The sequence below is a fragment of the Cotesia typhae genome, unplaced genomic scaffold (assembly GCF_013202065.1).
Source record: "Cotesia typhae breed Kobodo isofemale line unplaced genomic scaffold, CoteBio_Ctyphae contig_28, whole genome shotgun sequence".
NCBI classification, from domain to species: Eukaryota; Metazoa; Arthropoda; class Insecta; order Hymenoptera; family Braconidae; genus Cotesia; species Cotesia typhae.
This window is the reverse complement of record NW_027423736.1, coordinates 542819-570570: the sequence shown is the minus strand read 5'-3', so window position 1 is coordinate 570570 and position 27752 is coordinate 542819. Positions and strand designations below refer to the sequence as shown.

The window sequence follows — 27752 nt, the reverse complement described above, 5'->3', positions numbered from 1 at the left end:
CTTAATATCAATGAAATACTTTTTTAATATTTTAACGCTTATACTTATGTAAATTATTTGTTTCACTAATTTTGTACGTATAGGTTATTTTTTTCTCGAATCAACTGTAAAATTTTAATAATGGTTTGCAGTTGGACATCATCTGGTAGCTGTCGTAACTGATAGCCGATACCGATTAAAAATCCACCAACTTGATCCAATTTTGGCGGCGCCGGTAGAGCGACTGATGTTTTATCATTACTAATAATATCAGCGATACGGTTGATTGCATTTACAGAATCCGCAATTTCCTGACGTTTTTTTCCTTTTGTATTGGCAGATTCTAAAAAATTTAGGAAATTTAGTTTAATATTTTCTTAGTGACTTGTAATTTCAAAAAAAATATATTTACTATTATCCTGGTCAGTACTTTCATCAAAACTGTCGTCCATAGCATTTGATGAATCATTATTAAAGCTTCCGTCGTTATTAAAACCAGCGGTAGCATGTTCATCTACATTTGTTCTAGTTCTGCAATTGAAAATTACGATTTAGTATTTAATTTATATTTATTTGTAATTAAAAGAATCTATCGACATAATATCATATCATTTAAAATTTATGATCATACATACACGGAAAAAAAATTATATGAAAAATTACAATAGTAATATCGTAATCCAGGACTATACTTTTAGTATCTTGATTTTTACGATGCTGCCGTCTACAGAATACAATTTGAATTATTGAAAATTACGATGTTATTTAGTAAATTTTTTTTCTGTAAGAGCAAGTGAAAGGACGCATACTATATGTTTTAATAAAAGAAAGACAGAGTCCAGTAGTTTGCGGCGCCACCACCAAAAGATGACCAATTACTCCATACTGTATGGAGGGTCTTATTATGTGACTGAACATAAAATTTAGATATGCCTCTGATAGCGTGAGGGGATAAACCTTGGACTTGTGGCGGAGAGGTCTCCGGGTTCGATTCCTCGGTGATGCAGAATTATTTTTTTCGGTAACCTAAGCTTCTTTTTAATTTAAGTGATAGAAATTTACGATACTGCATCGTAAAAATTACGATGTTTGAGTTTAGGTCCGGCATTATAATATTCTATACTAAAAATTACGATGTTTTTACCGTAATTTTTCATACAGTTTTCTTTTCGTGTACGGGCGAATTAAGCAAGTATCTCGTAGGAATTCACAACATCTGTAATATTTCCATTCATCAGTAGAATCGACCCTTGATGAACCACTTGGTTTGTTTTCATTTTGAATTATTTTACGATGAGTATCTCGAATATATTTAAACTTCTTTTTACATTCTTCAGCATCTAGCTTACCTGTCAAAATTAGTTTGCAGAGCGTAAGGTAAATGTGAGATAAAAAAAAAAGAAAGCAATAAAAATTAGATTTTTTTTAACCTTTCAATGCCATTGAAACCTCTTTCCACAAATTTGAAACAGCTTCTCGGTTTCTTTCTTTGAGGGGAACATGATGGTTCCACAGAGGGACTCTTTTTTGCACCTCATTTATTAACAACTCGACTTCAGTATCATTTAATCGTTTATTTGGCTATACAGAAAATTGCGCTTTTGTTTTTACCTTCTTATTTTTGGAATTAGGAATTTGAAACTAAAATTAATATTGTTAATAGGAATAATTATGCAAGTCTAATGAAACATCACACTTAAATTAGTTTTAAAATACTTACATTGCCAGAGGTTTTGTTGTTTTCTTTACTTATTGAATAAATTTTCTCCGTAATAAGTTCCTCACGTCCATTTTCCAATAAAGCACGCCGAATTATTGTAACACCATCCTCTTTAAATTAAATACATCAAAACGATGAATTTTGTTAGTTTCTGTACTATTTATTTATTTAATAATCTAAAAAATTGATAAGTTACTAACCTAGTAAAGGATAGCAATAATGATTCTCATCGATATGATGATTTTTATATTTTTTTAAACAATTATGATCTAAGTAACTATTGCAAATCTCCTCACATATACCACAAACATAAACTTGTGATATTTCCTAAAAATAAAAACAATAAATATTGTGAGTTTATTTTCTTACACAGAAAAATGAAAAAATATTTCTGTTATAATTATCCGTTTGATTTTATATAATATAACCCTTACATCTTCCAACTAGGGATGTACGATTCAAGATCGATCTTCACTAGAATCGATTTATTTATGTAGACAATTCGATTATTTTAATCGATTCGTTCCATGAAAACGATTCGAGAGATCGATTTTTTTGGTTGAAGATTGATTGACTGAAAATAAGATGGCGGAATGACCGGGGATTTTAAAATGTACACTTTATTCTAGTGTATAGTTTAAGGAATAAAATTTTTTCACGTTCAAATAAAAATCTTTTGATTACAATGTTTAGTTTTTATTAGTCATTTTTAATAATGATAAGCGATATTAATTTATAATTTCAAAATCGATGCAATCTATGCTTTTGTAGATCGAAGCGTACTCCTTTGATGTCACTGGATGGTACCCCTTCTCGATGAGATTAAGAATAAACAACAAAGCGTAATTATTGTCATCTATATAATAAATTTAATTAGAATTATATCAATAAAATAGCTGAACATGAATTCATATTTACTTACGTTTAATGTTTAAGTAAGTTATAAAATCCAAATTTTCCACTTTGTAAGCAGCTTCTTCATCGATTTGAAAGTAAAAAATATATTTTCTTTCACCAGATTGATCTGTACAATATACAGGTGTTAAATTGTAACTTCCCGGGAAAAAATGATCAGACCTGACCATGCCTGTTCATGTATGATCAGGCCTGAAATTAGACCTGATCATGCCTGTTCATGTATGACCAGGCCTGAAGTTATACATGATCATGCCTGATCAGTTCTGTTCATGCCTGCTCATATCTGGAGTACTAAATACGCTCAGGCCTGATCAGGCCTGTCCATGCCTGACCAGACCTATCCATGCCTGCTCATGTCTGTTCATGTCTAAAGTGTTAAATACGTTCAGGCCTGTCCATGCCTGATCAGACCTCTCCATGCCTGATCAGACCTGTCCATGCCTGTTCATGTCTGAAGTGTTAAATACGCTCAGGCCTGTTCATACCTGTTCATGTCTATTCATGTCTGACCATGCCTGTTTATGACTGTTCCTCTCTGACTATAGTCAGAGATATGATAAAAATTTTTTCTTTGACGAAAAAAATTTTTGGTCATCACAAAAAGTGCAAAATTATTTTTAACATTACGTTTATTTAAATAATTTTGAAATAAAAAATTTATTACATTTTCTATGGGATGTTATGGTCTGCTCTGCTCCTGCCTAATATGAAAATCATTACTTATTATATTATTTAAATAAATGTGATATTATAATGAGATTCGGTTACATAAATAAATTAGGACTATCAAAATATATTATAAAACCAATTTTAACATTATATTTATCATAAACTTATTCGATACTCTATGTACTTCATAGAATTGTTACATCTAATATAGCAGCACAGCAGGCGGGAAATTCAAGGCAAACGGATAACACCAGAGTTAAACAGCATTGAGCATGGTTGGTAGTTGGATGGTTGACCGCTGGTGTTACATCCTTACAATAATATGTAATTATTTTTTTTTATTTTATTTTATTATAGAGAATTGCGTACGACTCTATCAAGTACTACAACCATAAAATTAAGCAAAATAATTAATTAAAAATAGTAATGGGTTTTCAGACCTGACCATGTCTGATCAGGCCTGATCAGGTCAATTCATGCCTGATCAGGCATGGTCATTTTTCATGTCTGATCAGGGCTGAAGACTCATGCCTGTTCATGTCTGATCAGGTCTGATCATTTTTTCCCGGGTTATACTTTAGAAAAATTATCAAATAGATTTTATTGATTTACAATAATAATTATTTTAAATAAAGTCAAGTACTTATGCGAAACTGCAGAAACTTTTATTTCATCTTTTTGTGCCATGTTTTACCACAGAAAATAAAATGTCAAATTTAACAATCGGGATACCTTGAATGAAATCTCGTTATGAAATATTATATACAGTTGTTCCAGAATTCTGAAAAATGTCTTTCTCTGGGGAGACTCAGAAGACTTAGTTTTAGAACAATAGCTCAATAAGCTCGCGACAAATAAATGAGATCATATAGGTATATAGCATTAGCATTGGGAAGTAGTTACGGCGCTGCGATCGTTGAGTTTGAAATCGTCTTTTGTTTTTAATAATAAGTATAATATCAGAAGTTCTGTTACTGGTACAAATCAACGTTGTTTATCAATTTACTAATAATGAGGTGTTTTAAAGCTTGTAAGTATTAAATAATTTTATTTAAATTCAATTGATATTTAAATTACAGAATAATATAATCAAATAATAAATTAAATAATTAAAAAGTGCATGCAAAAAAATAAATTAATTAATACTTTTGAAATATAATGATACTGAAGTTGACAGATATTAAAAATTTTTTTAGAATTTTATAGCAATTAAATTATAAATTATAAAAAAAAGTTAATTAAAAAATTTTACATGTGAAATTTAATAAAAATTATAAGTGAAAATTTTTAGAAGCATTTTTTTATTGTTATTAATTTGTTAAAAAAATTTTTTAAATTGACAGCTGACAGCTGACAGCTAACTTCGGTATTATGAAATATGGAATAAACATTTTACATTTATTTTTTATTAAATTAATTTAATTTTTACTTTCAGTGCCGTCTTCTGAAAGAACAATTCAAATTTTTTTTTCATTGAACCAAGATACGATTTGGTGTGTAGAAGGGATTAATTTCCAAAATTATATGGCAATAACAAGGTTTGTTTTGTTTCTTATTACTCACCCGTCGCAGAAACATATTTTATTAATATATATATTCCATAACTTAATTAACACATTCTTAATTATTTAGTAATAATGACCATGCTCGTCGTTTTATGTGGGACCGGGTTATGGGAGGAGGAATCGAGACTCCTGATAATGGAGTTCATCGTATAGACATGAGTGAAAACGGTCTGGATTTGTATGTATTTTCTTTATAATTCATTAAATAGATATGAGATACATTAACTAATAAAAATCTAAATTATTTAATTATAACTATTTTTGATTTTAGTAAGTCAATTGACAGACTTACAGACACCGAAGATGACTCAAAAACAGACAAAGATAATTCTTCAGAAAATGAAACGAACAAAGGTAATTAGTATTTACTAACTAAAATCACAATAACATGAGCAATAATTTAACAATAATAATTAATTTTCATAGAAAAGTTAAGCAGTAACGACGACATTAAACAATATTGAACAATGATATTCAGGTACAAGAAGTTATTAAGTCAAGTTCTCAAAATCGACCTGAAATGGAATCTACCAAACCTAAGTCAAAAAATTCTAATCCTGGGTATTCATTCTATTTATTATTTATTATTTATTATTTTAAAAATCTTTTAGTGATTACTTGTTAATTTTTTCAATAGTTTAATGACTATAAAATTTTTTAGAAAAATAATTAAAAATACGAGGAAGAAAAAATCTTCTGTTTGGAGCTTTTTTATTAAAACTCCAAAAGGAGGAGAATATAAATTATGCACAAAAAATATTGCAGCTCCTGGTAACACGACTAATTTGAAAAATCATTTAAAAAGGTCACATTATGAAAGCTACTCTATTGTCTTCGCTGATCTTAGCGTAAATGATCGTTTTGAGGTGATTTTTTTTTATTATTTTAATTCCAATATTATTGTTTTACTTTTATCGCAATTGAAATTGAGATAAAATAACTTTTCAGGATGGAGTTGAAATCAACAGCAATAAAAAAGATTTAAATACTCAATCAAAAACATTTAATTCAGAGCAGCAGAGAATTTTAATCGAATGTTGTCATTTAAAAGTAAGTAATTGGAATTTTTATTTAGTTATAAGATGTTAATTTTATTTACAAATTTTAAATGAAATTAATAATGTCTTTACGTAGATGGCGGCAGTCAACATGAAAAAATCACAAATACATTAGTATTTATGATTGTGAAAGATGATTTACCGTACATGGCTACTGAGAAACAGGGCTTAAGAATGTTATTAACGACAATTTGTCCTCACTATCAAATTCCTAGTCGACAGAAAAGAACTGAGTTGATTGAAGAAAAAGCTAAAGTTCTGACCATGTTATTAAAAAAAAAAATTAGAAGCTATCGATTCTTTTTCGATGACTGCTGATGTTTGGACAGAGACAAAAACCTCGCGAAATTTCCTAGGCTGTACAGTCTATTACGTAGAAGAAAACTCTTTAAAAACTTTAACTTTAGATATGATTGAATTGACTGATCGGCATACATCTGAGAATATTTCAAAACAATTTGAAAATATACTCGTAAAATGGAATATTCCAAAACATAAAGTTACTGCAGTTGTAACTGACAATGGTGCAAACATGGTGAAAGCTGTAAATGATACTTTTGGAGTTCACAAAGGCTTAAGATGTTTTGCACATTCTCTGAATTTGGCTATGACTGATACCTTTGATAAATGTCAAGAACTAAAAGAAATCATTGACAAAGTTCACAATGTAGTTATTTTTTCAAAAGTCCAATAGCAGCTGCTGAATTGAAAAAGGTACAAAACAGTGATGAAGTTTTAAGACTCATTCAAGATGTTCCTACTCGGTGGAATTCAAAATTTTACATGCTTGAACGATTTTTACGAATGTTGGATTCAATAGTGACTGCGCTTGTGGAATCTGATAGAGCAAATTTCTTATTATCAGCGTCTGATGTAACAATACTTCGTGAAGTAGTAGAGCTACTTCGACCGGCAAAAAATATTACAAAAAGAGTAAGTGGCCAAAATTATGTGACTTGTAGTGAAATGTTATACCATTTATATTATTTGTTCACAACATTATCAAAGTTACCTGTAACCACTGAAATTACCCAAAAAGTGAAACAAAAATTGGTGCAGTCTATAAGTAATCGTTTCAAATCTATTGAAAATCATTCTTTGGTTGGTCCTGCTGCAATCCTCGATCCAAGAATGAAAAGAAAATTTTTTCCACCCGGAACATCGTACTCTGCCATGCGAAAAAAAATAAATGACTTCTTGTCCGGAACTGAAAAATCGAAACCTACTAACCAACTTAAAACTCCAATTAATAAAAACAGTATTGACAATGATCTTTTCAACTATCATCGTCAATTAGTGAAACAAGACCAAGAATTACACGAACACTCAACTGTTGAAGAAGGGGACATTGATCTAAAAAAATTTTTGGATCAAGCTATCATTGAAATTGAAAATGATCCAATTGACTATTGGTTCAAAAAAAAAATGAAGCTCCTCGGTTATCGAAACTAGGAATAAAATATTTATCTATACCAGCTACTTCTGTTCCATCGGAAAGACTGTTTTCTTCTGCTGGTCAAATAGCTTCAGCTATTCGAAATCGGATTAGTGCTCCTCATTTACAACAATTACTGTATTTGAAATCAATTAACATTGAAGATTGGAAACTTGATTAAAAAAGATATAAACTATAATTATTTAATTATTTAACTGTTTAAACTATAATTATTTATTAAGTAATTAACATAATCATTTTACTGTTTAACTTGTCATTATGTTACTGTTTAACTTGTTTAATTTAAATTATTGAATTAATTAAATTAAATAATGGTTTTAATTTAAAAATAAAAATTTATATCTTAATTTAATAATATATACCTTCGATAATTTTACAATTCAATTTTTTAAGAATCGATTTATTTACTATCGATTTTCTCTAGAATCGATTCTTTATTGAAATTTCAATTCGATTTTTGAAAATCGATCTTTTTTGCGATATCGTACATCCCTACTTCCAACGCTTCTATATCTAGGTAATCTTCGAATAGTGCCATTTTTATAACAGAAAGTCAACAACTTTAATCTAATGTTTAAATAAAAATTTATTTTTAAAATAAACAATAACAAGATTCTTAACTTATTCAATATCGATTACTTTCGAGTTCGATTATATAGATTCTAAATTTCTGTTTAATCCTTTAAATAAAAAGCTAATTCGAGTTTAGCTTTTTACGATTTGACGCTACTAAGTTTTATCAGGTGGCAGCACGGCCTAAATTAACCACGTGACACAATTTGACGCTTATAACCAGCGTCAAGCGTTAGATTAATAATCCACAGATTCGGTAGAATCTGGTGCCAAGTTCCGTTCAAAAATTCCGTTGTAAACGGAGCGCCAGACTACCGACTGTGTTTACTGTAAGCAGAATGGTATTTCGAGGTTGCAAAATTTTATTTAATTATATGGTACTCCTTTTTCCAAAATGATATATCATAAAAGTAAGTCATACTCTATTTTACTGATATTAATTTATTATAATCAATTATAACATTTAATTCACTTAAAATTATTAAATTTTATCAGCACAAACTATAGTAAGCCCAGAAATTTCGATCCTGACTTTTTTCATGGAGAAAAGTCACCGCCACAGACTAGATAAAATAAAAATGTGTAGTAATCTTACTATAAATACGCAACTACACTGAAAAAGTTAATTCACAGCTTGCATCTACAACCACCAGAGTGCACTGGAATTATTTCTACATAAACTGTAGATTCAACGGGATAGCTCACTGAAGTTAGAACCCCAAATTTTTTTCTTTTAATTTTTGATGTTTTTTTCTATCACGTTTTCAGCTTTTCGTTTATTCTTTATTATTCACTCTCAACATTTGATCGTTCTCCATTTATTTATTTTAAAAAGAATTTATTAATAATGTACCTTTAAGTTAGCCCCCTGTCGCATTTTTTAATATTTTGGTAGCAATTTGGGTCATCAAGCCTCTATTTTTGATTGTTCATATATATTTAACATTTGTTCCTACTTCACATTTTTTATTTGTTGTTTAATTAACATTTTTAATTAGCTGTATGTATGCATTCTAAATATTTGCACTGCGCATGCGTCAACTTTACGTATATAGACTTTTAGCGCGGTTTTTGAAAATTATAGTAAAAAGCACATCTCATGTGTAAAAAATTAAAAAATTTACGAGTGTAATTTTTTAGGAATTACTATTTAATTAATTCAAATAATTAAAAAAAAATTGTTAGACGTCAGCCAATATCAATGTCATTAAGTAAATAAATAAATAACTAATAAATATTCATTTCATTCTAAATTTTTTAAAAATATCGAGAGAATTGTTAATCAATGCATGTACATTTTTTTTTTTTCATCAATTCTATTTTCATAAATAATACGAACTATTAAAAAAAAAAAAAAAAAAAAAAAAAAATCCATAACAATTAACAAAAAATTTCAATACTTTATTAAAATAAAACTTATTATAAAATTATTAAAAACTACACGTTGCCCTTTTGTCCTGTGACCTCTATAATTGAAATTACAAGAAAAATACACTTACTCTAATCACACTGCTGGTCAATATAATTTTCAAAAGTCCGCGCTGAAAGTCTAAACGTAAAGTTGACGCATGCGCAGTGCAAATATTTAGAATACAAATATTCGGCTAATTAAAAATGTTAATTAAACAAGAAATAAACAATTTGAAGTTGGAACAAAGGTTTTTTGTACATGAACAATCATAATCAGAGGTTATTCCCATTGGATAGAGTACCATTCTATGATTTTGTGGTCGTTGCCGATAGGTTGCATTATTATCCAATCAAGTGGATTTCAAATAATTTTAATCTTTAGGTGAAAAGTCTTACAATTATGCGCGTGGTGTATTGTGTCATTTACTTACTACAATGTCATAATAACAATAACACTAATAATAAAAATTATGAGACTGAAATTAATTATATCGGTAATACCAAATTGAGGTTAAAAATGTTACGTCCTCACCTTCATTCGCAGATGTCACTATCGCTCATCTCAAATATTACAAACTAGACTAAAACATATAATTAGATATAGATAATAGATTATAATTATAGAACTATAAGTAGGGACCATAACGATAAGTAAAGAATAACTAGTAGATACTAGAACACTTAAGAATTATCTAACAATGATTCAACACGCAGTAGAACAAATAAGTTGTTTTTAAGTTACCATTAACATTCCAACAAGGAACGCTTAACGATAACACAAATGTATAATAGGGTGATTCAAAAAAAAAGAATATTTTTTTTTTCGTTTGGTACTCTGAAAAATAGGTTCCTAGACACCTCTAAGAAAGCCTCTCCAAGCATGAGTTCTTAATTGTAACGGGAAGGTCCTCCTTCTTACAGTTTTCTATTTTTTCTTATTATCACATAGAAAAATTTATATCTCGCTTCCAACTACTTGAAAAAATATCTTGTTCCTTAGATTTTGTAGGAAATTGAATGCTCTACAAAAAAGGTCTCTTACGATTTTTTCGTAAACCCAACCGTTTAAAAGATATTAACGGTTAAAGTTTGATTATTTTTGGGAAAATTTTTTATTTCTTATGAATTTTATAACTCAATGAAAAAAAATCATTATGAATGATGAAACTCATAGTTTTGTAGGAAATTTACTGCTCTATAAAAATGGTCTCTTATGATTTTTCGATCAAGTTGAGCGTTTACGAGATATTCATCGTCAAACATCAATGCATATCAATTTTTCTAGTTTTTGATCAATAATTCGAAAAATTTCAATTTATTCTGTGAGTTTCAAGGAAATTTAGATAAATTTGAGTTTTTATTATAAAAGCAACTCCTATAGATGTTTTCTGTTCAAAAATTCATTTGAAAGTTTTTATTCTAATAATATTTTTTTAAATTTTATCTTTAATAATTTAAAATCTTAATCGCGTTGTCATTTATTATTATGAAATTTGTTCAGTGCGTATTTTTAAATTGTTTTTCACAAAATATACATAAAATTTTCGTTCGAGGGGATTTTTGTTTTGAATTCCATTTCTTCTTCTGTTTGTCTTCTGAAACTAACGCCATCTATGTTTTTACTCTCAACTATCTTCAGTATCTACCCATTTAATACCGTATTTTCAGTGTTCCTAAAACTGATCATCTTGAATACGTAATAAAATAATTCATTTTAAATAAGTCTTATAATCATCACATAAATTTATTTATCATCAATTAACCTACAATGAATAAAGAAATACGTTTCATCGGAATACCTCTACAAAGAATTTCGGAACGTAAGTTACCAAAAGTGAAAGAGGTTATGCGTGTGTTTTTCTACCAACTTAAAATTTTAAAGTATTCAATCAAACAAAGTGCTAAAAATTCAGTTGACCAAGTTATTGAACTGTGGAGAAAAAATCAGATTCCAACTAGTGGAGCTCCTAATGCAGTCAAAAAATTTCTTCGCTATCACAGTCAATGGTTAAAATTACAAAAAAATTTCGATAAAAAGAATTCAGCGCAAAACCAAAAGGAAATGAAATTTCAGACTGATCTTGAACAATTATTCGACATTGTGAGCGAAAAATCCTTAAAAGTGCTTGATGATAATATTAGAAAGTTGTATTTGGATCAAAAATTCGGTACCCATAAAGAGATTCTTTCTAATAATGTACCTGTATCAAACTTAACCACAACTATGATGGGAATAGATGAGAGTAGTAAGTATCTGAGATATTTAATTATTATAAAGTCAGGTAGTAGTGTAACTTTTCATAGATGACTAGATGACATTTGACTAGACAATTTTTGGAGTCCTTTCTTAATTATTTGTCATCAAAATGAATAAATTCTATACATTTTCTTCGTTTAATTTATAAAACAGATCTTATTCCAGACTTAGATCAACCGTCTACCAGTCATGCGATTGTTCCAAGTGAAAAATCAGAGTCGTTCTCTACGTATACATTAATTGGAGTTACAAATTTTGGATCTGATTCAGAGTATGAACCTCCAATTCCGACAAAACGAGCAAAACTTGATGTCTTAACTCCTGAAGTCATTTTTGGACTCGACCGAGCTAATGTCAGCAGTAGAAATGCGATGTTTATTATTGCTCCGGTTTTACTAGCAGTAGGTATTAAAATTGAAGATACAACGCTCAGTTATAGTTCAATTCAACGAGCTCGTATGCTTCAAAGAGAAGACATTGCTACAGGACTTAATGACAACTTTAAGACACACGATAAATACGTTGTGCATTGGGACGGAAAAATGCTGAATGACCTTGTTGGATCAAAATCTGTGGAACGGTTACCAGTTATTTTAACTGCATTTGGTACCGAACAATTACTTGGGGTTCCAAAAATGAATTCTGGGACGGCAGACAATCAAACATCAGCCATTTTATCGACATTGAGTGAATGGGGTATTACTAATTATGTTAAGGCGATGTGTTTTGACACGACGGCAGTTAATACAGGTAACTTATCAATGATAATTTAATCTAAAAATATTTAATTATTAACGTTCTAGTTTAATTTTTATTGCTTACTGAATTTCACTTTTGAAATTATTGAGAATTATTTACTCATTTGGATTTTAAATATAATCTACAATTTGTTGAAAATATTAAATTTAACGATAGTTATCTATTTTCTTTATACAGGAATTCATAACGGTACATGTAAGGCAATTGAAAAGACTTTGGGAAGAGAGTTAATCTGGTTACCATGTCGTCACCACATTTTTGAGATCATATTGAGAAGTGCATTTGAAGTATATTGGCCTGTGTCATCTGGGCCAAACGTACCAATGTTCGGAAGATTTAAAAAATCATGGGATGAAATAAATAAAACTAATTATAAATCTGGAATTGAAGATACTGTTGTTGCTGATATCATTTTGGATAAAAAAATGAAATATCTAGTTTAATTGCACAATCCTTACAGGTATGATTTAACTGCGATTTTAAGAAAAAAATTTTCTTGTTTCTGATAAATTTTTAATTGTTTTTGATAGTTACTACAACCCCGAGATGACTATAAAGAATTGTTGGAATTGTCGTTGATTTTCCTTGGAGAAATGCCTCAAGAAGAAATTTTTTCAAACGTCCTGGTGCAATTCATCATGCTAGGTGGTTGGCGAAGGCAATTTACAGTTTAAAAATGTTTCTATTCAGAAATGAATTTAAACTTTCTAATAAAGAATTGGACGGTCTTCGGCAAATTTGTATATTTATAGTTACACTGTATTTAAAAGCTTGGTTTTCATCAACTTCTGCAACAACTGCTGCTAATCATGACTTGCAGTTTTTGAAAAATTTATTCGAGTACAAAAATATCAATTCATTGATTTCTTCAGCAACTTGTGAAAAAATGATTTTGCATTTATGGTATTTAAGTGATGAACTTGCCATTTTATCATTATTTGACGATACCGTTTCATTGGAAGTAAAAAAATATTGTTGGAGCTGTTAATACTCGTAACGGTACAGATTCTAAAGCTAAAAATTTATAATTGATAAAAACGATTTGAATTCATTAACGCAAAAAAGTCTGAGTGACTTTGTTTCTAAAAAGTCTTTAAATCTCTTTAAAATCTTTGATTTACCATATGACTTCCTTGATAAAGATATTGAATCGTGGCCTACTAATGACAGTTACATTGAAAATAAAGAATACTTTAACCAATTGAAAGTTGTTAATGATTCAGCAGAACGAGCTGTTGCATTAGTTAGTGAGTATAATCAATGCTTGACAAAAATGAAGAGCAATTCCAATACTTATTGCAAATTATCAAAGAACATCGAAAAAACTACCCAAACTGCAATAGAGGAAATTATTTACAGTAAAACTGTACCGTTATGTTGAAAATATTGAAAATTATATGGCAGTTGATAATTAAATAAATAAATTCTTCGATAAAAAGTGAAACACATGTGAAACACACTAAATTGAATTATATATTTAAAAAAATGCACTAATTTTTTGTTTTAATGTAATCAAACATGTCCAAGACTAAAAAAACTAATTAAAAAAATAGTTCATAACATATTTCTATTCATAGGAACTCAAATTTGTCTAAATTTCCTTGAAACTCACAGAATAAATTGAAATTTTTCGAATTATTGATCAAAAACTAGAAAAATTGATATGCATTGATGTTTGACGATGAATATCTCGTAAACGCTCAACTTGATCGAAAAATCATAAGAGACCATTTTTATAGAGCAGTAAATTTCCTACAAAACTATGAGTTTCATCATTCATAATGATTTTTTTTCATTGAGTTATAAAATTCATAAGAAATAAAAAATTTTCCCAAAAATAATCAAACTTTAACCGTTAATATCTTTTAAACGGTTGGGTTTACGAAAAAATCGTAAGAGACCTTTTTTGTAGAGCATTCAATTTCCTACAAAATCTAAGGAACAAGATATTTTTTCAAGTAGTTGGAAGCGAGATATAAATTTTTCTATCTGATAATAAGAAAAAATAGAAAACTGTAAGAAGGAGGACCTTCCCGTTACAATTAAGAACTCATGCTTGGAGAGGCTTTCTTAGAGGTGTCTAGGAACCTATTTTTCAGAGTACCAAACGAAAAAAAAAATATTCTTTTTTTTTGAATCACCCTAATGTATAATAAAATGTAAAGGGAAACTAGAGTACAGTACGCGGCAACATCAGAAAGTTTCACGAAAAGAATGTCCTAAGTCAACAACAAACAATTACGTGGACTAGACTCTGAAGTGGCATCAGCCGATGAGCCAGCTCACCGTGATGACGCAGGAAGCGTGAACTCCAAAGTCTAGAACATTCTATATTTTCGAGAACCTGATAAGCAACCCTACTCCTACAAGGGCGCGTCCCTTGGGGAGTCTATAAAAGCGAGTTGCATCGGGAACTCGAGGCCTTTTTCATAATATCATTAAGCTACTAAGTACTGCTCTAGAAACCGATAAACATTACACTGTACGACGGTTTCCCTCCTGATAATTAAATTGTATCGCATTACTAATTAAATAAATCGGAGACTATTAATTTCAAATTAAATCAGTTTATCTCGGAGGAAACTCGAGTCCACCTACTGACGACACTGGAGGTCGTCTCATCCTAATTCTCCAGACCCCTTTATATTATTTAGGGCCGGTTCTTCTCAAACCGCGCGGTTACGAGGACGTAACAACTAATTAATATAATAAATTGGTGGCAGCAACGGATTCGAACACACTCCGAAGAGGACTGGCGCAAAATTTTTTTTGTGTATAAAATTCAACATCGATCTTCATCTCCGAAAGTATTAATTCACCATCAACTCAAAAATCGAAAATTTCTTTTCTGGGAACAATCAAAAAAAAAAAAAAAAAAATACAAATCTTCAAAAAAAAAAAAAATCAACGAGAATAAATATATAAAGTGATACAGTTAGTGAAAAGTTAAAAATCAAAAATCAGTGAGAAGTTTTTGAAAAATTTATATAATCTATCATTTTCTTTTGCTAAATTATAAATAAAGTATATCAAAACAAATTAAAAATTAAATAAAATTAATAATAACAACGAATAAAATAAAAGACTATTCAACAAACAATAAGCAAAAAGAAAAATAAAAACCATTAAATTGTAAAATAAGTGAATCATCACCAAAAATCTACTTAAAAACTTCAAGCAGAAGCAACTACAGCCAAGCAGTGACGACCTAGGACAACAACGATAAGAGCCAAGCAGCCCAAATCCAACATCACCTGAGAGGCAGCTCACGAATCCGAAAAAGGACAACCCAAGCATTTAAATATAATTAACAACATAAGAATATACAACGAAGTAGTAAGTCATTTATTAATTCGAATTTATTTGTTTCTCATCAAAAATTACAATTTTTCCCCTTGTCTGCCCACGCAGTATAAATTTTTTTTCTCTTTTCAAAAAAAAATTGACGGAATATATAAAAAAAAAAAAAAATATTTTTTCTTTTCCCTTTTTGACTTGTTTTAAATAAATCAAAATGACTTTAGATAACGATAACGAAATGGAAACCACTATATTAGAAAGTAAAGGAAAAATAGCAGCTTTAGAAAAAGCTATAGAAGAATTGTTAGATGAAAGAGAGAGAATGAAAAGCGACTTCGAAAAACGTTGCGACAATGTAATATTAGACAGACTTAATCAGTTTAAAGCTGAATTAAATGCACGACAAAGTACATCAACACATAATAGTAACAATAATAACGGTATAAATTATAATAAATTCGATCTTTTCATAAAAACTATTCCTGAATTTGACGGACACACAATCCCAGTACAATCATTTACAGAAATATGTAAAGAAGCAAAGAACTTTATAACAGACGTAGAAGAAAAAGTACTAGTACGATTATTAATATCAAAATGTAAAAACGGACCGATAGTTAGACTATTAAACGCTAATATAAAAACAATAGACGACTTAATTTCAACATTAACACTAAATTACGGACAGAGTAAACCTATCTCAGTTTTACTAAACGAACTAACACAATTTAAACAAAGAAAAGACGAGAGAGTTATAGATTTTCATAGTAGAATAGATGAACATTTAAGAAAAACAATCCTAGAAATTGAAAATTCAAAATGTAAAAACTCGAAGAGAAAACGATAATAGCGACAGAGACAGCAATTCAAACATTTTTATCAGGACTATTCCCGCAAATAGCATTATATTTAGGACAGGTAGAATATAACGACCTTCAGTCAGCCGCTACCGCTGCTCGTGAAGCAGAAAGAAAATTACAATCGATGAGCAATATTAACTCTATGTTTCAAACCTTTAATGACACAAATTGCCATGCTATTCAAAGTACTCCTAATACAGACGTGACACACAAAAACGACGACAAAATTCAACTTAAAGATAACATTATTAATACAAACAAATATTGTTCAAATTGCAAAAGAAACAATCATAATACAGAGGATTGCAGATTTTTAAAGTTTAGAAATTACGGAAACTATGATAGCAATAACAGAGATAATCGTAATATGACAAGTAACAATTACAATAATAATAATAATAATAACAATAAAAACTACAATCGTTATAATAACAATTACACCAATAGTACAAACAATATTTACACTAGGAATAATAATAATCCGATCAGTGGTAATACGAATAATAATAATAACGGACCCCAAATACAATGTGCGTACTGCAGAAAGATAGGACACGTAGAAAAAATTTGTAGAAAGAAAATTTACGATTATGGTAGACAAGCAGGTTTAAATGTCGCACAAACAGTTCAGGGAAACGGACAAATGTTTCCCCTTCCAGGCTCTTCAAGGGGAAACACCTCAACGCAACAGAGCCAAACCCAAAATTAAATACCAGAATACCCACAAAAACATACTTTGTAGGCGCAATGTCACCAGATTATAAGCCTACCTCAATAATGATAAAATCTAAAAATATAATTTCTAATTACGGGAAAATTCTATTAGACACGGGATGTAATTTAAACCTAATAAAATACGGGGAAGTCAAACATAAAGATCTAATTGATGAATCATATTGCTATAATTTAAACGGAGTATCAGAAGCAATTACTCTAGGTAAAATAAAAATACAAATTTTTAATACAGAAACAGACTTTCACGTAATACCCGACGACTTCCCCCTAGATTATTCAGGTATATTAGGAATGGAATTCTTACGCGAATACGGCGGAATAATAAACCTAGTAGAAAATACGGTTACGTTTACGAAGTTAAATAATTTAGAAATTTCATTGACAGAAGGAGAATATTTTGTTTTAAAAGCTCGTACTAAAACAGCAATGTTCGCTCGGATAGATAGTAATCTCAAAGAGGGATACGTGCCTCGTCTAGATATGGGAAACGGTATATTTGCCGGAGAAGCATTAGTGAGTAATAGAAATGGGATAGCTTATTTGTATGCAATAAATACTCTTAGTGAAGATGTCAAAGTAAAGATGCCAACAATCTCCTTGTACCCATTTGGAACAAGCGAAGAAGATAGCACTTACTTATCGCAAAATGAAACGGTTCAACAAAGCGATAGCACCATGGCCAGGGAAAATCGCGTTGATAAAGTTATTAGTCTCTTGCGTTTAGAACATCTGAAGAAGAAGAAGAGCGCGAAGAAATAGTTTCAATTGTTGAAAAATACGCAGACCTCTTCAACATTCCGGGAGAAAATTTGCAGGCAACCACAGTGGCTGATCACATAATACCCACGAAAGATGACATCCCAGTAAATACTAGACAATATAGACACCCACCCGCGCATAGAGATGAAATCGAAAGACAAATAACAGAACTTCTTTCAATGGATATTATAGAACCATCAACTTCACCGTATAATTCACCTCTTTTCATAGTTCCAAAGAAAAAGGATTCAAAAGGAAACGTAAAATATCGTCTAGTTATAGATTATCGAAAAGTAAATGATAAGACGATTGGGGATGCATACCCATTACCGTTCATAAACGATATACTCGACCAACTAGGAGGCGCTATGTACTTTTCTACTTTTGACCTGAAATCGGGTTTTTATCAAATAAAAGTTAACAATAGGGACAAGCATAAAACACCATTTACGACCCCGCGAGGACACTATCAATTCAATAGGATGCCTTTCGGACTCAAAAATGCACCTGCTACGTTTCAAAGACTTATAATAATTGTTTATAAATGAATAATATTTTGATTTTTAGAACAATAATTCACGGCCAGCGACTCCTGTTTTGAGTGGTGCTGTCAATGAAAATATTGAGATGCGAACCATGCCAAGTCCCTCGAGAAGACAAATTGTGCAGGTCTTTGTAACATAATAAAATTCTTTATCATTTTTGTAAACCTAAATATTTACGACAAGAACGCTAAAGACATATGCTTTTGAATGCATCCAACTTAATGATTATGTTTATTTTCAGATTTCTAATAATCTTTCAGCGAATGGGTCAAAGCCGTTAAAAATTATACCCTCGTCTGCTGTAATGCCAATGAAAGATGCTCGTACTATACTAGCAACTCTTTCTGATCTGCAGGGGAAATTAAATAAAATTGATAGTACTCAGAAGTAAGTAATTTGCTTAACAAAATATAGCACTTAAAATTGATTTTTTATATGCTGAACGCCTTTAAAATGGTTTCAAAATATGAGTATATTTTTAATTATTACTTCTTTTACTTATTTAGCGTGATACTGCAACACATGGAGTGTCACAACAAGCGTCTTGCGTAAGTTTAACAGTATATTATAAATAGATTGCAGATAAGTTTTCTTTTAAAGAATTAGTAATGATTAATTATTTAATTTATTTACCATTTTGGTGCATGAAAATAAGTATAGCTCACATCTTATGGTTTTATGTTGTTACAGAAATATTGAACAAACTCTAGGGACTCTTCGCGCTACCAAAAATAATTCGGGGGTTGTTAAGCCTAAATCTGTCCCGTTTATGACGTATCCTGATTTAAAAAAATACGTCAAGGCTACACTTGAGGAGCAGAATGAAATGGTAAGCTCGTTGTTTATTCACCCTGCGTGTTTAGTGTCATGACGTCTCGAATTTTAATTACCTGACCCGTCGCTGTAAGTATCAGGTATGAAGGGTAGAGGTATCTTTACCCTTCATCGTATCAGATGTCCCATAATTGCTTGACATGGTAATAGTATTTTCAACATATTGTTTCGGCTGTCCACTGTTAATTTCCGACCCAACAGCATACACTCTTCTATATTTATAACCATCATCTATGACGTATTTGTCCCATTTAGTATCATCTTTATTTATAAAATCTTTTAAAAATGTAGAACAAAAAAAATTATATTATTTATTTTCATTACAGAGAACATGGTTACAATTCCATTTTCGACGTACCAACATTTTAGAAAATACCTGAGAAATATTACAGCAAAATAGATTGATCTCGGAAGAACTAATACCAAATTTGGTTTGGATTGGGCATCGAATTGAGGGTGATGAAAAGTTTCCGCTGCATTCCAGGCGCCTTACTTATGATTTAAGTAGTAAGTATGCATTGATTATAAGTGGGTCTTTTTATGCTTAAGAACTTTAATTTTTATCCAATGCTTTTTTTCTTTTTTCTCATTTTAAGTCTAAGCCCTTCGATTTGGAGTTTTGGTTATAAATTTCGATAATTTGACATGTAATGCTTCATATGACCTTTCTAAACCCAAGACGTATCCTGCTACTTCATTTAACCAATTTACCTTCATCAAGCTGTAGAATTTTTGATTTCTGTGACCATCATAGAGCTGTGATTCGTTTTCTTTCACTATTAATTGACCGCTCTCAGTATTTTTCCGTTATTTTTTGTCATTGACTAGTTTATCAATATCATGTAAATGGTATTAGACTTTTCATTGTTAATATTCTTTTTTTGCAGAAGCTTTATTGGAAATGTATCCCAACAGCACTGAGACTGATGTAAAGAATACTATACAAAAAGCATTGAAGGCTGGGAATTCCCGCATATATCAACGCTGCAAAAATAAGAAACAATCTGAAGGTCCAGCAGCCAAAAAAAGAACAAGTGTTTCTATTTTAAATAGTACTTGGATTCCAGTAGACGAGAGCTCAGATGAAGAAAATACTAATAAAAGTACAAAGGAAAAGGCTGATAATGCAGATGAGACTGCATAATTTTATTTATTTATTTAATAAGAAAATGAAAATTTGGCAATAATATATAATAATAATAATAATAATAATAATGTTTTCTGTAATAAATTTTCATTTGATATGAAAGCTATTTGTATTTTTTTTTCTTTTTCTAAATTTTTCCAGATTTTTATTCGTAATTTAAGCATTATCGTACAGCGCCACCTATTTAAGCATTTAAATTTAATTGCTAGTCGTCCAATTATCTATTGTTGATAATTAGTTATCGACTCTAAGCGAAAAATTCGCAGTCCGCCATATTGATAAAAGTTATCTCCAATTCAAAGGAAAGTTATCGTCAAGCCTTGCCCGTCAATGCTTACTGTCAAGTTACCTTCACAATACGGTCGCACATTGATGACAACTTAGCGATACAATTTGGCCGTAACTTGCGGTCTGTATGGCTGTCAGGGTTGGTAATCAGTAAAATTAAGTAAATAAAATAAATAATAAATGAAATTTGTTTCTCAGTTCAATTTTAATTAAAATAAAATATTTCTAAAAATAATAATTACTCCAAGATGTACATATTATTATTATTATAATTATTATTAGATAATATTTTATTTATAATATAATATTGAGACTGAATAGTAAATTTATGTTATGAAACAAACTAATTTTTGCAAATTAAGATTTTTAATATAATAAATTTAATTTTCAATAACTTGAAAAATAAAAAAAAAAATTTATTGAACAAAAAAGATTCAGTCCAGTTACTGTAAGCGTTAAATTAAGAAAAAATGCTCTCATTAATTGACAAAAAACAGCACATTTTCTATTAAAGTGCCCTATATTTTTTTCTAGGTTTTTATTCTATTATAAAGGAATAATACTCACATCCAGCAGTACGGAAACACTTAGTTAATATATCAGCCTATTTGATTCTTGCATCATTCCATCAATTTCTGGCATTCTTCACCGACTTTTTCTGAAAACTATTATAAAATTATGTACTTTAAAGAATAAATTAATCTATTTGTTAATTTGATAAAAAAAATTACCTACTGTTTACAAATTATCAGTAATTTTTCATTGAGAATGTTTTCCAGGGTTAGTATTGTTTTAGAGGGCTAACTTTACTTATCGATCAAAAAATACTGATGATAGATCTTGAATATCGTCATTTTATGGTGAAATAATTGATATACTGTTGTGCACAGCTTTGACAACCATTCCTGATATCATAAAATAAACTTGTAGAAGATCCAAAACAGCATTTTTCCTCAGTCTTTTCAGCTGCATCGTCAGTACAACGGATTTCTGTATCTTTCAAATCAAAAGTGGTCTTTAAATATACTTTGCTGCTTTTGAATATGATTTTTTTATCAAATTCAAACGTTAAGTTAAGTGCAGTAAAGCTTAAAACCTGCATTTTATTCTTCATGGTTACCATGAAAGGAATCACATACTTTATGTACTTCTTTAGCTCTCTATGAGTATTTTTTCAAATGAGCTACCATGTAATAAGCACAATAAATCGTTATCTTATCCTAAAATGATTCAATCTTATTTGGTGTTTTTAAATCATTCTTTTTCAGAAATCTTCGCCGCAGTTTAAGTATCGCTCACTATCAGATGTCAACATGATGTTTTTCCGGTTTATAGTAAACAATTAATGATTTATGATCGATCATTTTCGTCTGGATGAATTTCTTCTATATCCTGAATTTCTTTATCTGAGTAACAGACCATGAGTGACAGCTTCTAAGTTCGTACAGTTATTACACACAAATCATCTAAATGACTTGTGAAAATTTATCCTCGCCATTTTGTAACCCGATTTATATTTGGACTTACGCGATAACAACCGTTTAATTATCGAACTATGGGATATTTTGAATCCAAATCGGAATATATAGCAATACCATCTGAAGGAATTCTGTATAAAGAAAGCACCTTGTGTCTTTATTGGTTTACGTGTCATATTGACCAGTAGTTTCTGAGCACGTATTTTTTATTATCAACTGTCTACGAAGCACTGACAACTGCAAGTTGCTAGTCTTTTTTTTTATTAACAATGTCTGGTTATTTAATCATAATATGATAGTTGACTCCTTTTTTATAGCAATTCTTCCGACAAATTTGACCGTCAAGATAATTCCAACCCTGCAAATCGTTAAGTAACGATTAAGTAAACAATAAGAGACAATAATTTATGTCTGCTCGTGTTGCTTTGGTATCGATGAAAGTTTGGATTTACGAAAATTTGTCCAAATAAATATGAAAGTTTAAAATAATGCTGATGAATATAAATAAATAAAAGCACAAAAAAATTTATGTATAATTGAACATAAATACAAATGATTCTGTGTAAACTTGATCATCTGTTCACTAATTATCATAATGTCGTTTATTCATAAAATCATTTCTACTTTTATTCATTATGATTATTTATCCGCAATTTCTTTTGTTCAAATAATTATAATAGTTTTTTTACATCCCGATATATCTTTTTAAATACATAAGTTCATTAAGTGAATGTATCATTTATTTTTTTATATACTTGTATTATTAATCATTTATTCAAATGATATTTTTTATTAACTAGTAAATTTATAAATTTTCATTTATAGTAATGTTCATTTTCCCATTTATACTTTTGGAATTGAAATCAAATAAACATATTATTATTATATTATTAGTTATACGTATTTTTAAAAATAGGGAACTTTATTTGTTCAGTTGGTCATGTGAACAACTGTAAAATTGAACAGATGATGATCTAGTTTACATAGAATCATTTGTATTTATATCCAATTATACACAAATTTTTCTGTGCTTTTATTCATTTATATTTATCAGCATTTTTTTAAACTTTCATATTTATTTGGACAAATTTTCATAAATCCAAACTTTCATCGATACCAAAGCAACACGAGCAGGAATAAATTATTGTCTCTTATTGTATAAATTTAAGATGACTATAATTATCAAATGAACAAAATTCAAAAATTGATGTAAAATAAATATAGCAGATATCGGAAAATTTTCAGATTTTCTCAACAAATAATTTATTTTTACAAAAATTCCATCTGATAAAGTTTTAAAAAACTGTCCCTGAAACTCTTATTAATATTTTTTTATACTAATTTATTTTTTATTTAAACCAACAAATAGTCGGATGTCAGTTAAATTCAAAATCATAAAAAGTAGTATGAAATTTGATTTTATCCATGAGATGGACGGTAAAGTTAATTAATATTATACTAATATATTATTATTAATATTATATATTGAAAATGAAAAAAAATAATATAAGATTGTTGATATAACGGAATAAAAATAAGTATTAGTAAAAATAATTACTGATTGGATTAAAGAAATTTCTTCTAAAGAGATTGTCAATGGTAGTTTAAATATTTTAAAAAGAATTTATCAACTTACTCCAATCATGTTAAAACATTTTAACATATGTATCACTTTGTTGACGCATTCAATATAAGTACTCCGTTCATCTTAAACTTTCACAGTATGTCCTTTGTCGATAACAAATTTAATAAATTGCTTAAATTAAAGCCTATATTTACTTTATTACGATCTTTTATGATCATGTGATATTTGTTTAAATACTTAGGCTATATGTAAATGATTATTCACTGAGATCTGAAAATTTATAAAAATTGTAAGGATTTAATTTTTGAATGCATAAAAAATTTATTAGATAAAAAAAAATGCATACTTACAAAAACGAAACTTCATCTTTACAATTACTAATAAATTAATCAGCTATAATTTTTCGACCTCTCATTGTACTGCTAAGGATTTTTTTGATAAATCAATCAGCAGATTTTTCTATAATAGATACTCCAAACTATTATGCAAATAACTAAACACCAACCGACATTATCACAATTGAATACATGAGTGGATTATATTCCGTAATACTTCTATTTCAATAAATTTAATTAGCAATATTGCCATAAATACAATATTGGAGCTGATTGGAGCTAACGTAGATACATTTAAGGGACCAAGCACGGAGGCTAGATATATCTAGCCTCCGTGGGACCAAGAGTCGCTTAACAGCTTCACAAGTCTGCGCATGCGCCGAACTAACTAAAAAAAACTGAAAATATTGTTAAGAAAAAATTAAATTAAAATGGAAAAATGATCGAACAATCAAATTAATCGAACAAACAATAAAAAAAATTAATTTATCGTTTAAAAAAAAAATTTTTTTAATTCGAGCCATAAAACGCTAACTTAACAAAAAAAATTTGTTTAATTTTTTATAAATAAACAATAACCGAACAAATAAATATTTTTAACGAACAAATAAGAACAAACGACGAACAAACGATTTGTATAGATCCGATTAATTAAAATTAATTATTTGATACCAGGTTTATACAGGTCTAATACTGCTTGTTTCAATACTGTAATGTCATCAGCGGAATCCGTAAGATGACGCTGCAATCAGGAGGCGCGAATTTAAATTGTCCGATAATATGTAAAACTATAATTGTTAATAACAAATACAACATCCGGTTAAATCGACGTCCAAAAAGAAATCTTTATGGCTCATAAATTTTGGGTAACACTCTTTTGGAGTAAACAATAAATAAATAAATCCTTGTAAACCTCTTCAAAACGAAAAAATATACACTCGAATATGACCCACACGTGTCGCCTAACAATTAGACCTTTGTGGAAACACATAAAAAGAAAACACATGTTGAACCTTTCAAGGGGTTCCCTTAACCATTTAGATATCCTGCAACAACATTTCCCAAAAGCAATAAAATATAAATACAAAATAAGAAAACTTAAAATTATAACATTCAAATAACAATGGCACGGTTGTTACATGAATAATTAAGGAAATATTAAAATAACTTTTAAATATTCATCGTAAATTGGAAATTGTACTTCTATAATAAGTAATATATTTTTATAATCGATTCATTTTTATACATATATGTATCGACATGGGTTTTCTCTGTGGTTTCCCCGTGTCACTGTTCCAAGAGCCTGAGAGAAAGGGGTGAGGAGCAGGGCAAATGCGATACACCATGCACAAGTCGGACCACAGCCGCAACAATAGAAATTAATTAATGAATAATTATGTTATTATAATAATATCACTGTTGATAAGTAAATGATAGTATTCAAAATTAACTTAATAATAATAATAATAATAATAATAATAATAATAATAAGTTAGTATAATAGTATTATAATGTTAACAATAATAGTAATTACAAAATACAAACATACGAACAATTGTAGTAACAATAATAATAATTAGTGTTGATATTAACGATATTTAAAGTAGATATGATGATAGTAATCTAAGTTAATTAATAAAATAGAAACTTAAGGTATAAGAAACTTGGTGTAATAAGACAACCCCTACCCTAATATATATATATATATATATATATATATTCTCAGTTTCTTATATTGTAGATATACATGTAAAAAGCAATAAGTATAAGTGTATTTCGAGATAAGTTTAGTTGTATGTATTAGTGTAAGCGTCAAGCGAAGTACGAATTGTAATAGTTGAGTATATATGTGTGACGTATGGAGCGGAGACGTGAGGTCGGAGGTTTCGAGCCGACATTTTTGTAACTCACTTCTCCTTGAGAGCCCAGAACTGTATAATCTACCCTCTGTAATTCAAATCATAATCTTATATTTAAATGTTTAGTCAATAAATGAAATAAGTATATTTTACACGATTTAATAACTAAATAACAAGTCGTTCAGTATAATTAATTTAAATTCAAATTTCCTTTTCCCGCACTGGAACCGAGTATTTTAATACTCCCAGGCGAAAAAACGACGGTAGGTAACGCTCGAGTCAATAAAACAATTCGCAACTAGATGGAGGCATAACAATTCTACGACAGGAACAATTAGCGCCTGATATATCCTTAGACTGGAATAAACTAAGGTTTAGGACATTCGTATGGCACCCTCAAGCGTCAGCATGAGGTTACACCTTTACAGGTGTGAGCACCTGGTTGCATCCAGCAGGTGACGCTACCTGTTGAAGGAGCGGAAATTCAAATAAAATATTCAAATAACAAAATATTAAACAATCAAAATCAATGTAATTTTAAGTTCAAAATAAATGTTCAAATCATTTATCTAATGTTTCTACTTTTACTAGTTGTAATAAATATCTCTTAGTTAACTCTGTTTTATTTATAAAATGAAATAAAATAAAAATTTATATTTCGACACAAAAGAACATTGTAGCCGAATTCTCAAAACCCATAAAAAGTACTTGAGTAATTCGAGGACTATTTTTCGCCTCATGAAACTTGAAACTCTTTGAGGAAAAGTCGTAAAGGACACGCTTGAAATTCAATAGACCCTTGTTCTAAAGAAACAAGTAATAGTACAAGTGATATGTAATTAAAGAAAATAAGATTATTAAATAACATTTATAATTAAATATGATTTTATATAATATTGAAGTTGAACAAAATTAAGTTAAATGAATTAATTATTAATCAATATTCTGTACTTAATTTATGACGACGGCACACAAAAAAAAAGTTGTTTCTACTTTGGACCGGACCCACTTACGGACATGTATTTTGACGAAATCTTATCTCATGAACTTTTTAAAATTTTGAAAAATATCAAAAAACCAAAGAAAATCGGGAAAATTGCAATTATAAATATGAGATTAAATCTATTAAACACGATTGTTAATGACTTGGGTGCATTTTCATGGATGGAATATGATCTTAGAATTAAAAAATTGGTAAAATTTTAAAATCTTTAAAAAATAGCATGTAAGGAGGAGGTACGAAACGATATTTTCGAATTTCATACTGTCGTTCGTTTGTATTAAACTGTTTTATCGTCAAATGACCAGCGCAGTGGCCCTGATAGCCAGCGCTTTCTCAGTAAGTATTGACTTCCAGCAGTTACGGTTAATTTATACACCAAGTTGGCGGTAATTCTTCTCTCAACAACAGTTGTAAGCAAATTGACGGAAATCTACGGCCGCAACTTGAATACAAGTTAATAATCAAATTTGTAGTTAAATTTCCTTTCAACTTTACTACAATTTGAAGGAAATACTTGTAGAGCAAGTTTTGACGTCTATTTGCAGAGTAGGTTATAGGTAACTAATAGGTAATCGCTCGCTTTGCCAACTCTTTCCGTCAAGTTTGCTTCAAATTGCGGACGTAGATTGACAGTAAGTTATAGGTAAGGTGGCTATCAGG

The 27752-nt window shown here is 29.4% G+C and overlaps 4 protein-coding genes across 11 annotated transcripts; 3 read left to right on the top strand and 1 right to left on the bottom strand.

The window, feature by feature from the left end:
• Positions 1-45: 45 nt before the first annotated feature.
• On the bottom strand, positions 46-24651 carry LOC141525954 (uncharacterized). Of its 6 annotated transcripts, XM_074240666.1 has the most exons (12): positions 24246-24651; positions 23947-24165; positions 21568-22668; positions 21400-21497; positions 2622-2723; positions 2134-2555; positions 1900-2026; positions 1700-1809; positions 1410-1620; positions 1124-1328; positions 392-510; positions 46-322 (listed from the first exon to the last, which is right to left on the bottom strand). In XM_074240666.1, exons 9-12 carry the CDS (start codon positions 1420-1422, stop codon positions 66-68), a joined length of 594 nt encoding a protein of 197 aa, XP_074096767.1. In that variant the 5' UTR covers positions 1423-1620; positions 1700-1809; positions 1900-2026; positions 2134-2555; positions 2622-2723; positions 21400-21497; positions 21568-22668; positions 23947-24165; positions 24246-24651; the 3' UTR covers positions 46-65. The 6 variants fall into 6 exon arrangements, 5 of the variants coding, with proteins under 5 accessions (XP_074096767.1, XP_074096766.1, XP_074096768.1 ...); XM_074240665.1 differs by having other exon boundaries at positions 2134-2723; XM_074240667.1 differs by lacking the exons at positions 2134-2555; positions 2622-2723.
• Positions 2730-7629, top strand: LOC141525956 (uncharacterized). 3 transcript variants are annotated; one of them, XM_074240672.1, is made up of 6 exons: positions 2730-4824; positions 4919-5029; positions 5123-5205; positions 5278-5412; positions 5513-5901; positions 5986-7629. In XM_074240672.1, the coding sequence occupies exons 1-4, from the start codon at positions 4811-4813 to the stop codon at positions 5313-5315; spliced, it is 246 nt and encodes an 81-aa protein (XP_074096773.1). In that variant the 5' UTR covers positions 2730-4810; the 3' UTR covers positions 5316-5412; positions 5513-5901; positions 5986-7629. The 3 variants fall into 3 exon arrangements, with proteins under 3 accessions (XP_074096773.1, XP_074096772.1, XP_074096771.1); XM_074240671.1 differs by having other exon boundaries at positions 5278-5901; XM_074240670.1 differs by having other exon boundaries at positions 2730-5717; positions 5800-5901.
• Positions 7638-19863, top strand: LOC141525955 (uncharacterized). The gene is made up of 7 exons (XM_074240669.1): positions 7638-8348; positions 15543-15700; positions 18586-18687; positions 18805-18950; positions 19070-19111; positions 19254-19392; positions 19724-19863. Exons 3-7 carry the CDS (start codon positions 18646-18648, stop codon positions 19775-19777), a joined length of 423 nt encoding a protein of 140 aa, XP_074096770.1. The 5' UTR covers positions 7638-8348; positions 15543-15700; positions 18586-18645; the 3' UTR covers positions 19778-19863.
• LOC141525916 (uncharacterized) lies at positions 10801-14991 on the top strand. The gene is made up of 4 exons (XM_074240619.1): positions 10801-11594; positions 11759-12355; positions 12542-12759; positions 14932-14991. The coding sequence occupies exons 1-4, from the start codon at positions 11117-11119 to the stop codon at positions 14989-14991; spliced, it is 1353 nt and encodes a 450-aa protein (XP_074096720.1). The 5' UTR covers positions 10801-11116.
• Positions 24652-27752: the final 3101 nt, after the last annotated feature.

Bases quoted from the DNA above. Each gene is read 5' to 3' on its own strand.
- LOC141525916 (XM_074240619.1), top strand. From the start codon at position 11,117: ATGAATAAAGAAATACGTTTCATCGGAATACCTCTACAAAGAATTTCG. The intron at 11,595-11,758 runs GTAAGTATCTGA...TTTATAAAACAG, and splicing joins GATGGGAATAGATGAGAGTA to ATCTTATTCCAGACTTAGAT. The intron at 12,356-12,541 runs GTAACTTATCAA...TTCTTTATACAG, and splicing joins CACGACGGCAGTTAATACAG to GAATTCATAACGGTACATGT.
- LOC141525956 (XM_074240670.1), top strand. From the start codon at position 5,493: ATGACTATAAAATTTTTTAGAAAAATAATTAAAAATACGAGGAAGAAA. The intron at 5,718-5,799 runs GTGATTTTTTTT...ATAACTTTTCAG, and splicing joins GCGTAAATGATCGTTTTGAG to GATGGAGTTGAAATCAACAG. The intron at 5,902-5,985 runs GTAAGTAATTGG...GTCTTTACGTAG, and splicing joins TCGAATGTTGTCATTTAAAA to ATGGCGGCAGTCAACATGAA.
- LOC141525955 (XM_074240669.1), top strand. From the start codon at position 18,646: ATGCGAACCATGCCAAGTCCCTCGAGAAGACAAATTGTGCAG. The intron at 18,688-18,804 runs GTCTTTGTAACA...GTTTATTTTCAG, and splicing joins CGAGAAGACAAATTGTGCAG to ATTTCTAATAATCTTTCAGC. The intron at 19,393-19,723 runs GTAAGCTCGTTG...TTTTCATTACAG, and splicing joins TTGAGGAGCAGAATGAAATG to AGAACATGGTTACAATTCCA.
- LOC141525954 (XM_074240665.1), bottom strand. The intron at 511-1,123 runs GTAAAAACATCG...TTTCAATTGCAG, and splicing joins AAACTGTATGAAAAATTACG to AACTAGAACAAATGTAGATG. The intron at 323-391 runs GTAAATATATTT...TAAATTTTTTAG, and splicing joins AAGTACTGACCAGGATAATA to AATCTGCCAATACAAAAGGA.